We start from the raw sequence: 15173 nt of genomic DNA, 5'->3' as shown, positions 1-15173 counted from the left end.
ATGTTTTTGTTCTGGGCTTCTATTCTATCTAAGAAGAATCTGTTTATTTCATCACCGGACAACTTACAGGAACTATTTAATGAAGAACTATTCCTACCAAGATGCCTATTAATTACTTCCCATGCAGCTTTAATTTTATTTTTACTTTCTTGTATACATTTACTATTGTAATTGAGTTTAGCTAGCTTCATTTCTGATCTGTATTGTCTTTCAAGTCTGTTGTATTCTACCTTGATATTATCGGTTCTAAGTGTCCTAAATTTATGAAATAGCTGCTCAGATTTATATTTCAAATTTCTTAATTCAGGTGTGTACCATTTATTTTTGGCTGCCCTTGAACCTGTCCTCTTCAATAGCAATGGATACGCTGTGTCCACAGCCCTCAAGAAAAGACTGTAGAACTTGTCAACTTTCTTTTCAATGTCTACCAATTCATAAACGGCTATCCAATTTATACGTCGAATTGATGCTACAAATATGCACGTTCCACAATCGCTAACCATTCTTGATAGGTGTATTCCCTGTTTCTTTTTGGCACCGGATTTATTATTAATTCTCACTTTAAGGGTTAGAGCCAAGTGATCGGAGAGAGCAGTATAAACAATTTTACTTTCCCACCTAGTGTGATGAATATCAGTGACAATGTTATCTATACATGAACCACCTGTATGTAAGTTTGGTCATGTCGTCTCTTTCGTTGTGATTCTTAAGTTAAAACTGGCCAATAAATTTAAAAGATCATCTCTGTACTTGTTTGCTACGTTGAAATCAACATTGAAATCTGCGCCCAAAATTATATGACAGTTGAAAGTACATAGGTAATTTAATATTTCATGCAATATGTCCAGAAATTCGGAGAAGTTACTTGACAAAGCGCTGCTCGGTCTATAAATGGAAACAACTATTACACTCAATGCAGGTATTTTAATTGCACAAGACTCACAGATCATTTCAACGGACAAATCTTTCACCCTCTGCATCTCCCTAGGTTCAAACTTATCATTTACAAATATAGCAGCACCACCATGAATCCTATTTGATCTGCAAAAATAAGAACCTAAATGAAAATTTTCTATTTTTACGAAATTTAATTCATCCTTTTTTAACCAATGCTCGCTTATCATCACAAAATGGGTGTCATTGTCTTTTAGAAGAGTCTCAATGTAGTCAATTTTGTTACTTAACCCCTGAACATTCCACGACAAGAAGTTGAACACAGTGGACTGACCAACCTCCATATTAAAATTAGTCGAGCTAATATTTAAATTATTTCTACTACAATTATTTTTGTCATAGTCTAAGTTACATAGATCATTATGTACAAGTCTATAAGCAGTGTCAATCACTTTGTTCACTAAAAATGTATTCCTGTATTTTTTTATAAAATCAATGGTTCTTGGGTTAGGAATAACATTTTAAAAGTCGCCATTTTGTTCCATGAATTTGAAAATTGTCATTATTTTTTTAGGTATGTCTAATTGGCATGAATGTGTGTGCAAAGTTTCACTTCCGAATGTTCGTTTAGTCATTATTTAGAAGAAAATAGAAAGTGAAAAAACAAAATGATGGCTTTGTGGGTAACAAAGGACTTTCTGACAGTTTGAGAATTATATTTGAATATGTTTCTTACCCAGGAAAAATGCCCTGGAATATTGGTAGAGTGTTCGGAAACACCCTGTAAAAGAATAGTAACTGAAAATCATTGACATACCACCATTAATTTAAAAAGGCAATTGAAAATCATTAAAAAGATTACACAGTTAACATATTCTAGATTGAAACAGCAACTGAAAATCATCATCACATCATAGTTCAAAACGACTATTGATGAAATCTGATTATTCAACTGGTCAGTTGTCAATTTTGTAGAATCTTGGAGAAAAAATCATAAACTAGAGCATTTTCAGGACAAGGTAAATCCTTCAACATGGGAGGTTGATATTTCCTGAATAGCAATAATTGATTTCCCTTAAAACGAAGTACACACATGGAATATATACGTATATAACAAAGTACACACATGAGTTATAAACACACAAGATAGAAAGCTGAGAGTCAAATCTATTTTCAACATTTTAAACATGAAGAACCGTTTAGTTGAAAATGTATCCATAATGATGATAATATTAATAATACATTAATATACTTGTACAGAGTTAGAAAGCTTTTAAAATCTCAATTGAATGAAAACAACATGTCTAAAGCCATCAACACAAATGCAGTGCCTGTGCTAACATACACATTTGGTGTTATCAAATGGACTGAGACTGATCTTGAGGACCTCATAAGATCTACAAGAGTTCTGCTCACTAAGTTTAGAGCACACCACCCCAAAGCCTGCATGGAGAGACTCATACTACCAAGGAGTAAGGGAGGTCGTTGGCTCATTGACATCAGATGGGCGTGTATGAAGCAGATCAGAAGCATGAAACAATACTTCTAGGCTAAGGATGGAGATTTGTACAATGCGGTGAGGAGAGCTGATCTAGGATATACCCCCCTCAATCTCTCTGTACAGCTCAACGACGATCCAAAAAAAGATGGGCAGCATGAGAATGAGATCCTTCAGCAATGGCGGGCAAAACAGCTGCATGGGAAGCATGCTTACATTTTGGGACAGCCTGGGGTGGATGAAGATGCCTCAAATGCGTGGCTCAGACACGGAGATCTGTTTATAGGGACAGAAGAATTCAAGACCAAGTAATAGCTACTAAGAACTACAAGAAGCATATATTGAAGCTGCCTATAAATGGTGACTTGTGTAGAAGATGTGGTATGGCTCCCGAAACATTGCAACACATCATGTCAGCTTGTCAGTTGATGGCAGCTACAGACTACTTAAGGCGCCACAACTCTGTTGCTGGGATCTTACATCAGGATCTTGCCCTGAAGTTTGGTCTAGTGGATCAAAAACTACCATACTATATATACAATCCCCTTTCTGTACTTGAGAATGATACACACAAGATGTATTGGGATCGCTCTGTGCGGACTGACAAGACAGTTGTGCACAACCGGCCAGACATTATCCTCATGGACAAGACAGCCAGGGAGACTATTTTAATTGATGTTGGCATACCATGTTGCCACAACTTGGAACAATATTACAATGAGAAAATATCCAAGTATCTCCCACCCTGGCTGCTGAGATCAGGGATGTCTGGAAGCAGGGAAGAGTTACAACTGTCCCTGTAATTATCTCTAGTGTTGGAGTGATCAGGCAGAAGGTTTCAACGAACCTCAGTCACCTTGGTGTCTCAGGGAGTGTAAAACATGGAATTCAAGAGGCGGTTGTACTCAGCACGTTATCAATGATTAGATTCTTTTTTAAATTTGACAGAATAGAGATGTACCAAAGTCTTGCCAATGGCCAACTTAGGTTGCAATAAAAAATCCTCACTTTGTAAGTGATGGAATAATTGAATAATAATAATAATAATAATAATTTCAATTTCAATTTATTTTCTTTTAAAGTTGTATAGTATCATATACATATAGTGTTTTGTTGATCCTCTAGCTTAGAGCTAATTGAGAAATATTCAAATTTCATACTACATCATAATAGTTATACATTCTATAATAATACTACAAATGAAAATTTTTGTAAAGTGTTCAATAAATTAAATTAAAAGTCTATTATAGTTTCCATCTGGGATTTGATATTCAAAGTTCCAATTTCCACCACTTGAATCGCAACATTAGTCACTCTATAATCTACTAAATCGGTGCTCAACCTTGCAGACATTATTGTCTCTTGCATTTAGGTGGCTGTGAACAGCTGAGCCAAAACGCACATCAACAATATTACAACACACACACACACACAGTCATAGAATGTGAAAACAAAACTTTACCTTCAAAGCTTCAAAAAACATATCTATTATACTACAAACTGTAATATACACTCTCTTAATCATTTTCAACTGCTTCTAAAGCACTTTTTTGTATACAATATTAAAATCATTCTTATTTATTTATTCATCCATAGTTTTTTCTTTTCCATTTCCCGTTGTACGGTGCAGTTTACTATTGTCTACTATGTGCAAACTAACCTATCTACTATAACTAACCTATTAGAATATTAACAATACTCTTCAACATATCTTTCTATTCAACAATTCCTATAAAATAATTCTTATATTTAGTTTTTATTTCATTTTTTTGTAAATTTTTCAATTCTTGTGGCAAATCGTTCAACAGGTAAGGAATTCTGCATTTTAATAGGTTCTTGCCATAATTATTATTATAACGCTGTGCTCCAAATAGCCTATTTCTCAAACCATAACTTATTTCGTTTATTTCCCTGAATTCATCTTCAAAACAATGTCTAGACAAATCAGTGTATTTTGCGAGAGATTCTGGTGTCATAATACCCAATATTCCAAGCTCGATTCCATTAAATAATGTGTTTGCAACTCTTCTAACTACATCATGCAATGGCTGTCTTAAATACACTGGTGCTAAACTATGAATTGTAATACCATAGAATATTATACTTTGAATCATAGAGAAATAGATAATTCTTTTAATATTTATTGGAAAACCGTGGCTAATTCTAGAGCATTTGTATAAAGCCACTTTCATAATTCGCAGCATCCTATTATTGTGTGAATTGAATTTCATGTCTGCATCAAAAACAACTCCTAGATGCTTAATATACTCACTGAATTCCAAATGCTGACACCCGCATATGTTTCTCAAATCAAGATTTCTTAGACATTCTACTTTATGGCAAATTAATTTATAATTGTACAAACCTGCATTATTTCTAGGATTTCTGAATATAATCACTTTTTCTAATATTTATTAGCCAAATTGAGATCCTCTTGCATGTATCTTAGGCCCATTCTTAGATCAGTGTGTGTCATATATAGCAGGTTGTCAACTGCATACTCCAGCACCTTACTTTTGAAACTGAGATGGCTAGATCATTTACATACACATTGAATAGAACAGGAGACAAAATGCTGAATTAGTCCACAGGATTGATCATAGTCAGTACTAATACATTCACCTATTCTAACATGTATTTTTCTATTCTCAAAATAGTTTTCAAACAAGTTGAATAGCTTTCCACGAATACCTATTCTATTGATTTTTTGTAACATAATTAACCAAATCATATGTTTTTGTCAAATCTGTTGCAACAGTTATGACAAATTTATTGTCATTTAAAGCTTCAAATATATTTTCTGTTAGTTTTTCTAATAAATCTATAGTTGATTTTTTTGGAATAAACCCATATTGAGCATCATTTATTATGTTCTGATTAATCAGGTATTGATTCATTTGAATACAGATGAAATGTTCTAGAATTTCCATAATTACTGAGATTGATACTATTGGCCTATAAGAACCTAAATTTTTCTTTGTTCCATTCTTGAGAATTGGTCTTGAGATGTGTTATTTTTAGACGCTGAGGTATTATCCCTGTTTCAATTATCCTATTAATCAGATGCATCAGTATCAGTTCTAGATAGAAAATGTTATTTATGATATCTTTTGGCCTAATTTTGTCAGGTCCTGCAGAAGATCTATTGTTTAGTTTGTTAATGATACTATAAAGTTGATGTTCTTTCATTTTTTTTAAATTCATACTCATCCTATCCCCTATTGTATAGTTACCTTCTTTAAATTGTGGTATTATATCAGAGAGTTGCCCGTTCATTTCTGTCGTAATTTCTTCTATTTTTTTCAAAACTGTTTTTGAATTTTTCTGTTAGGTTCATAATTTGATGATCTTCATTGATATTGAAATTTAACTTGATTGATTCCTTTAGAGATGGCCTATTCTTCTTATTTATTAATTCATTCATGATTTCCCAAATTTTCTTAGTATTGTTGGAGTTATCATTGAAAGCCCTATAATAATATTTTCTGTTCTCATTACGAATCATGTCTGTTAAAATGACACTTTTATATTCATTCTCCATAGTTTGGTGTGTACCATCTTGTACATGTTTCTAACAGTTTAATCCCTGTCCAGTAATGGTCTGCAATTTTGCTTTCAATCAAAAATGAAATATAAAAAATAATTATATAAATATAATAATGATAATAATAATAATAATAATAATATAATAATAATAATAATAATAATAATAATAATAATATAATAATATAATAATAATAATAATAATAATGTATGATATAGGAATGTTAGATGTGATGAATATAGGAATGAATTATCAAATTACCTTCAAGATGTCAGCAGAGATGTACTCCAAGACTGCAACCATGTACAGAGAGACGTGGGAGTCAATCTTGTACTGCAAAACTTCCTAAAACAAAATAAATGAAAGAATTGATATTTTAATTTTAATTTATTCATTTTTCAGATACAAGATTGAAAGAATGAGCCTTTCAATGGTTGATTGTAAACATTGCCCTTTGTTTCAAAGGTGAACAAGTTTGAATTTACAATCAATACATGGAGATACAAAAGTTAGTAGGTACTGAAAATAAATGGAGGGATCAAATTCATTTTATAACACTATTCAGTTACTTATCATGAGCCAGTCACTACTTATACAGTAGTTTATTGTGTGTTAGCATGAATAAATTGTCTGAAAAAACACAAGGACAATAATATATATATATATATATATATATATATATATATATATATATATATATATATATATAAAAATTAAAACAGGAGACACGATATAAATAGATTGAAAACACTTAAAAACTTACATTAGAAATGGGGGAAGTTTTTAAGTGTTTTCAATCTATTTATATCGTGTCTCCTGTTTTAATTTATATTACAAACTTTTGAAGTGTCTTCTGTTATATATATATATTTTTTTTCATCACAAAAGCTGACAAAAGCTCAACAAAAGCTTACATCAATGAAGCCAACCAGGAATTCACCAACCCTGAACAGTATCAACTCCTGCCTTCTGACCCTACTCCACAAATCCAAAAGAAAGTCTTCAAATTTCTGATGCAATACGGTCCATCTGAAGGCCTCTTGGACTCAGACATCAACATCCTTACGCCAGACTCTCCCAACACACCACACTTTTCAAACTATCTTTTTCCAAAAATTCATAAAGAAGGCAATCCTGGTCGTCCCATTGTTTCAAGCATAAATAGCCCAACTGAACGAATCTCTGCCCTTGTTGATTTCCACCTCCAACCCATTGTTGCCTCCCTACCATCTCATATCAGAGACTCCTTCCACTTCATAGATATCCTGAGAAACACAACCCCTCCAACTGACCAACAACTCCTTCTTGTTACCATTGATGTAGTCTCCCTCTACACTTCCATTCAACATTCTGAAGGCTTAAAATCCCTTGAGCATTTCCTTTCCTCACGACCCACACCATCAACCCCTTCAACCACCTTCCTAGTAAACCTTGCCAAACTGGTGCTCACAAGCAATGCCTTCAGGTTTGAAGATAAATATTATCTTCAAACCCAGGGTAAAGCCATGGGCACCAGGATGGCACCATCCTATGCAAACCTATTCATGGGCCTCCTTGAACAGGATTTCTTTTCCAAACAAACCATATCCCCCCTGATATGGCTCCGTTTCATTGATGACATATTCCTCATATGGCCTCATGGACATGATACCCTCTCCCACTTCCTCAATCAACTCAACTACTCTGTCTCCTTCACCTGGAATATTTCTGAATCCTCCATCAACTTCCTAGATGTCAATGTAATCCTTTCCAACTCCAATACCTTATCCAACAATACTTCCACCAAATCCACCAATACTTTCACCGAATTCATAGGAGTGGCCGTAGTTGAGTGGATTAGATGCTGGCTTTGTAATCCAAAGGCCCAGGTTCAAATCCCATCCCAGGCAAGATATTTTCCTCGGGCCACTTCCGTGTTTCAGATGGGGACACATTCATTAACATTCAAGATCTTCGGGATAGGATTGTACGAGAGGCTTTGGAAATAGAGAAACAAGGTAGCCTTAACAAAAAGGATGACAGTACAAATATCTCTTCTCTTTGGAAAATCATTCTGAACACAACAAACGCATCACAAAAGCCAGAAACTTCTCCAGGAATTCCATTCACCCAGCAGCGCCAGGCCGAACATGTGGAGGAAGGAGAGGGAAGGAGGTACTCCCTTCGACCACAAGGAAGAATTTCGAACCACAGGCAGGAGTCAGTGTAAGATTACCCGCGCTCCGAAGATGTTATTTGAGATAATGACGAAACGTCAGAAAGTAAGTGAAACTGCTTATCAGATGTACCCGGTTGATAATTACCATATATATATATACAAATATATATATATATATATATATTATATATATATATATATATATATATATATATATATATATATATATATATATATATATATATATATATATATATATATATATATTTGTATATATATATATATGGTAAATTATCAACCGTACCCGGTTGATAATTTACCATATATATATATACAAATATATATATATATATATATTGTATATATATATATATATGGTAAATTATCAACGGGTATATATATAATATATATTATATATATATATATATATATATATATATAATATATATATATATAAAAAGCACATAGCAGAAGACACTTCAAAGTTTGTAATATAAATTAAAACAGGAGACACAAGACATAAATAGATTAAAAACACTTGAAAACTTACATTAGAAACATAAATTTTTGGAAACTGAGTTTCCTTCCTCAACCGAGAGTGAGTGGGTGCAGTTTGAAATCAAACTGTCATGATGACCACAGAGTAGGCATGGAGAGTCAGTTGTAGCAGCAGAGACCACAGATTACGTGGTGCAGACGGATGGAGATAAAAAGGGTACTGTGTAGCTTATGAATTGATAGAAAAGAGGAGATTTAAAATTAGAAATCAAAAAAGAATTAGACTAAACTCTGAAAAGAAATAGGTCCTTTGTATAGGTCCTAAAGGAATAGGTCCTTGTTGAGGTTGGCAGAAATGAGCTGCCTTGTTATTGCTTAAATTTGTTAGTGCGTATTTTTCATTAATTTCCAGTGGTTAAGGTTGTAATCAAGTTGCTAGTTGTATTTAAGTGATTTATGAAGTTCTAGTGTACCTGCTGATAATATCCATGAGTCACCAACTGTAAGTAGAATACACTAATAACTAAGTGAAGCTCACAGACTTTTTACACCGTTTTAGCGTTTTTCGGCCATTTCTAGCTACCGGTATTTACCTGAGATCAGTGCTATAAGTAAACAACTACTGAATCGAACTGTCATCTCTCAACACAAGGACTGAGTAGTGACGTCGATTAGAAGATAACGAGAATAACGAGGAAGTTTGATAGTGTTATCTCTATTATAACTGACAAAAGACCGCTACTCTACAGCTGTTCAACTGTTGCTTGTTTACCTGTAACCATGGTAATCTACTGACTTGGATTTCGATCTCAAAATTGCGTTTTATCAGGCGGGCTTTTTGAATTGAAAAGATTGAATGAATCCTTACATATCCTGACTCAGGGGCTTCCTTCTCCGCTTTTGTCTTGATTGCCCTCTTGACGCTCCCTTATCCTTTTCCTTACATATATTTTATTCCTAATAACACTGACTTCATCTTTATAATGTCTTTGAATAGAGTGATGCGTACCAGAGCTAGTCGAAATAATCAAATTCAAGGAATGGATGAAGAGATTGATAGTTTGAGAGAGCGCCTCATTAACCAAGAAGTAATTGACATTGCGATTGATATACATGCAACTCTAGTTGAAATTTGTAATAAATTCTCCAACGAAGCAGTTATAGATTTTATTCCCTTAATCACATCACTTTTAAATAACTATGACGCCTCATTGAAGGTCAATTCCGATCTGAAAAATATACTGAACGACGTGAATTTTGAAAATGAGTCCTTAATGGGAAAGTTGAAAATGGAGAGAGAAACAAGAACTCTGATAGTCGAAGATTCATTGATTAATGAGAAGCAGGCTGAGAGTGAGATTTGTGCTTCGAAGTTGAAAGTCAAGGATTTGGAGGAAGCACTTCACACATTACAATTGGAGTTAGCTTCAAAGGATGAAATAATAAAATTATTAGAAAAAGAGTCCAAAAGAATTTCATCAATGTTCAATGACGAAGAAATTAATTTTCAGCAAAATTCTATTGGAGTTGGAGATTTTATCACGCCTAGAAATACTGTTAAGATTAGAAAAAATCTTACTAGAGAGATTAATGCTATTGAGATTGAAAACAGATTTTCGGTGCTTTCTTCAAACGAGTCATCACCTCTGATTCCACACAGAATACAAGTAGAGGCTCAGGTTCACCGATTCTCTACTCAAACTGATCCCACTGAGACTCATTATTACAAGCGCCGTAAGATGGTTACCTCCAAAAAGAAACGGAGAGTTACTATTTTAGCGGATAGCCATGGGAAACTGCTTAGTAATTATATGAACGACCTGAGGGAGGAGTTTGAAGTTTTAGTTTGTTCTAAACCAGGTGCAAAGCTGAAGCACGTTATCCAGGATGGTCTTGGCTTAGTCAAGGATTTCACAGAAAATGATTGTGTTATCATATTGGCGGGGACAAATGACCTACATCGTGATGAACCCTTCCAGTTGACTTTGGATCAAGGAATGAGATGTCTTACTGAGGTTGATTTGAGGACCAATGTCCTGGTTTGCGGTGTGCCCTACATACATGATTATCCTGTTCTTAATGATAATATTTGCTATGCCAACTCCTACTTATCAAGAGCGGTGGAAGGATATACAGGGAGTCTTAGCATCCACTACAAGGATATCAACAAGTTCCTGGGTAGATCTCATTTTACAAGGCACGGTCTTCACCTTGGTCGGCGTGGGAAACGAGTTCTGGGCAACCACCTGGCAGGATATGTGAGAGACTTTGTTGGAGATGGTCATGCATCCTTAAGTACTGAAGTGACAGTGAAGGAAGCTAATTCCTGCGTGATCAGTTCTCCTATCATACAACCCCATCCTGCTGTGCCCCTTCCATCATCCAAGAGGACGCCGGTTCACATTTCAATCGATGACCAACCTGTACAGAATGAACTTCCAGTTGATTCTATTACCGTGTACAATCCTCTTGTCGCTCTCAATTCTCCGATTACTGATAATTTAAACTATTAGCTTTTGACAAAGATAATTCCTCTGCTGAAAATTTACGACTCAGGGATGAATTTCAAAACTATTCTATTGACAGGGTGCCTGATACTGGTGTGGTTGTGGATTGTCAAACATTTGAATCACCGTGTGAAAATGGCTTCAACAATGATTTTAGCAAAGACAAACTTAATTGCTTATTTTGGAATATTCAGGGTATGTGTAAAAAATTTGATTATCTAGCCTTAATCTGCAAAAAATACAATATCAAGGTACTTACAGTTGCTGAGCATTGTATAAAGGATACAGATTTGGAATTCACTTATCTGCCAGGCTTTAAAACTGCCTCGGTTTTTTGCCGAGTAAATCAGTCTAGGGGTGGTGCAGCTATTTTTGTTGCTGATCATTTGGAATTCAGGGAACTTGAACATATCAAAGTCATGTCAATTGAAATGGTATGTGAAATTTCAGCAGTAGAAATTATTAGGGACAAAATTATAATCTTGTCTGTCTATAGACCATATAATAGAAATATTAATTATTTTAAAAACTTTTTATCTTGTCTTTATAATGTGTTGAGTTCAGTGTTTAAAAATGGATACAATCTAGTCATATGTGGTGATTTTAATGTGAATTTTATTGGTAACGATTATTTTAAAAAAGATTTATTGAATTTATTTGAATGTTTCGGATTAGATATGACTGTAAAGGGTATTACTAGACCTGGTCTGGATGGCATTTCTGATGGAACTTGTATAGATAATATTTTGACTGATGTCCACAATAGTGTATGGACTTCTGATATAATTCATATGCTTTTATCTGATCATGACGCTGTATTTTTGAGATTTAATTTTATCAACAAGTATGGTAGAAGTACCAATAGTATTGTTAATAGGACTAAGTTTAGGTTAATCAGTGATGATAACGTAAGAGTTTTTCATGGTCATTTGAATTCCATTAACTGGATTGACGTTTACTCTATAATAGATATTAAGGATAGATATAGAAAATTTTTTGAATTATTCATGGGGGCTGTAAATGGTGCGTTTCAATTAAAAAATTTATGTTCCCACAAAGTCAAGCCAAATAACGAGTGGTATAATGACAATCTTAAAAAATTAAAAGTTAAATGTGATGGGCTGTATCATTTATATAAAACTTACAGAACACCAGAAATTCTCACCACATATAAAGATGCTAGAAAATCATACAGGATAGTAACTAAAAAGACAAGAATTGAATATCATAATAAAATCATAAGTAGATCCACCAATAAGAATAAAACAGTGTGGAGAATTGTTAATGGTCTCACCGGCAGTGCTAATAATGCGGCCAGATCCCAGACTCCTGTTGATGTCACTTCTGATGAATTCAATGACTTTTTTGTGGATTCTGTATCTCTGATAAGCAGAGATATACCTGTCAGTATTAATGATTCAACTTTCTATTTTAGCAAATTGCAAGAGCCTAGTGTACATTTTTCATTTAAGCCTGTAACTGTAGAGAAAGTATTTGACACTATTTTGAAATTGAGTAATAGTAAGTGTCTGGATATTTATGGTTTAAATGCTTTAATCTTGAAAATAGCAGCTGTTAATATATGTGAAGTGTTGGCATACTTGTTCAATGAATGTGTTGTTGCTACTGGCACTTTGTATTGTTGTTACTAGCAATAGTAAAGATAGGTACCCATTTGCAGATGATTTTGGCTTAAAAATAAATTGCCCCTCTAAGCATGATCTTGAAAGTGAGAGGAATCAAAGTTATTTGGTTCTAAAAGATTGGTGTGCAGCAAATAATCTTTCTCTCAATGATAGTAAAACCGCTGACATTAACTTTGCATTCAGAAAGGATAAGGGTGAGACTCCATTGAAGTTTTTAGGTGTTTTTATTGACCCTTGTCTGTCGTGGGATGCACACATTGACTATTTATCAGGTAGGATGGCTAAAGGATGTTACGGAGACTATGTGTAACTGTGGATGTGTCTGTACTAGTGAATATTTACTATGCACACATCCAGAGTCTCCTTTCTTACGGAATAATGCTTTGGGCAAACAGTGTAAACGCCAAATCAATTTTTGATCTTCAAAAGAAAGCAATAAGAATAATATGCAAGCTACCATATAATGCACATTGTAGACCTTATTTCATTCACCTAGGTATCCTGACGTTGCCGTCGTTATATGTCTTAAAAATATTATGTTATGTACGAGGCAATTTGAATAAGTATGATTCTAATAGCTTCCATAGTTTAAATACAAGAAATAGACACAAACTTAGAATTCCATTGTACAGTCACACTAAATCACAAAGAAACTGGAACTTCACATCTATCAAATTATATAACTCCACACCTGACTACTTGAAGGAACTCACATGCACACAATTTAAAAAAGTATTGAAAGCAGTGTTAATTGATGAATGTTTGTACACCATACATGACTATTTTAGAATAGATTGGAATCGTTTTATGTGATTCATGTGTTATTTTATTGTTCTGATACTGACTGATCTTAGTGTTTTTGTGTTTGTTTTGACTTACTTTAGTGTTAAAAAATTGACGAAGTCCATGTATTCATGGGAATATTTTATGACCAATAAAATTCTATTCTATTCTATTCTATTCTAATTGTAGAATTGAACTTGAATGAAATTTATTTTTTATTTTTATTGAATATTAAATATATATTTGATAGCTGTGAAATTGATTATGCTATGATGGAATTTATTTCAATTTAATTAAACATTTGGTGTAGAGTTGATAGCTAAGGTACTATTGCTGTCTGTTGAGACCAGGACTGGAAGCAGCTCCAAGCACCCAAATAAAAGCCAATTCTTTCGTCTTGACATCTATGGAGGGGGCTATGGGAGGGATGGTGGCAAGGATTTTGACTTTGAAGCATTGGTCAAAGTTCTTGTTGTGCTCAGAGCCATGGGTAGGGATGGGTAGGGAAGTATTATTTTTAAAGGAAGCCCTGTGATTGTTATCTGGAGGTTTATGGCAGTGGTGGTTTTACCTATGTAGAAGGCAGGACAGAAGTTGCAGGAAAGGAGGTAGATGCAATTTTTGGAGATGCAATTACTGGATTGATGGATTTGGTGGGTGTAGTTGGTGATAGGACTGGTAAAGGAGATGGGAGAATCAGTGATGGGACAGATTTTACAGCGGGGGCGTTTGCAAGGTAGGGTACCAGGTGGAGTTGGGATTTCATCAGAGGTGAGTGATTTGTTTTTACTGAAAATTTTCTTGAGGTTGGGAGGTTGCTTATAAATGTGGATGGGTGGTTGCTGGAAAAAGTGTTTGGTAGAGGGATTGGAGGAGACAACATGGAACAGATCTTTAAGGACAGGTTTGAGGTTTTCAATTCCAGGGAAGTAGGTGGTACAGAGATTTGGAGTTTGGGATTTGGGAATTTTTTTGGGGTTGGATTAGTGCCAGTTTTGGAGGAGATATGTTTCTGTAACAACCATTCAGGATAGTAACATTTCAGGAGGGATAGGTGAAGTTTTCTGAGGTACTGGTCAAGATGGTGGGGATCACTGCAAATTTTTTGGCCTCAGATTAATGGGGAACATGGGAGGGATCTTTTGATGTGGTAGGGGTGGCAACTCTCAAAGTGTAGGAACTGTTGAGTGTGGGTGGATTTGGTGAAAGTATTGGTGGATAAGGTATTGGAGTTGGAAATGATTACATTGACATCTAGGAAGTTGATGGAGTGGGAGAGGGTATCATGTCCATGAGGCCATATAAGGAATATGTCGTCAATGAAACGGAGCCATATCAGGGGGGATAGGGTTTATTTGGAAAGGAAATCCTGTTCAAGGAGACCCATGAATAGGTTTGCATAGAATGGTGCCATCCTGGTGCCCATGGCTGTACCCTGGGTTTGAAGATATATTTATCTTCAAACCTGAAAGCATATATATATATATATATATATATATATATATATATATATATATATGAATTAAAACAGGAGACATAAGACATAAAAAGATTGAAAACACTTAAAAACTTACATTAGAAATTGTGAAATTTTTGGTGACTGAGTCTCCTTCCTCAACCGAGCAGACTGCAGTTTGAAATCCAA

General features: G+C 34.4%; 1 protein-coding gene across 4 annotated transcripts in view; it reads right to left on the bottom strand.

Moving 5' to 3' along the window:
* The window catches only part of LOC111056735 (protein son of sevenless), a 482488-nt gene that overhangs the window by 235127 nt on the left and 232188 nt on the right, over positions 1 to 15173 (bottom strand). For 3 of the 4 annotated variants that reach the window (XM_039443299.1, XM_039443301.1, XM_039443300.1), the window contains exon 3: positions 6198 to 6281. In XM_039443299.1, coding sequence (XP_039299233.1) covers positions 6198 to 6281 — 84 coding nt within the window. Of the gene's footprint in view, positions 1 to 6197; positions 6282 to 9065; positions 9622 to 15173 lie in introns of those variants that run through there. The other variant, XM_039443304.1, reaches the window with a different exon arrangement.

This window comes from Nilaparvata lugens, chromosome X (genome assembly GCF_014356525.2).
Source record: "Nilaparvata lugens isolate BPH chromosome X, ASM1435652v1, whole genome shotgun sequence".
Classification (NCBI taxonomy): domain Eukaryota; kingdom Metazoa; phylum Arthropoda; class Insecta; order Hemiptera; family Delphacidae; genus Nilaparvata; species Nilaparvata lugens.
Note: the sequence above shows the minus strand (reverse complement) of the source record. Positions and strands in the feature narration are given on the sequence as shown.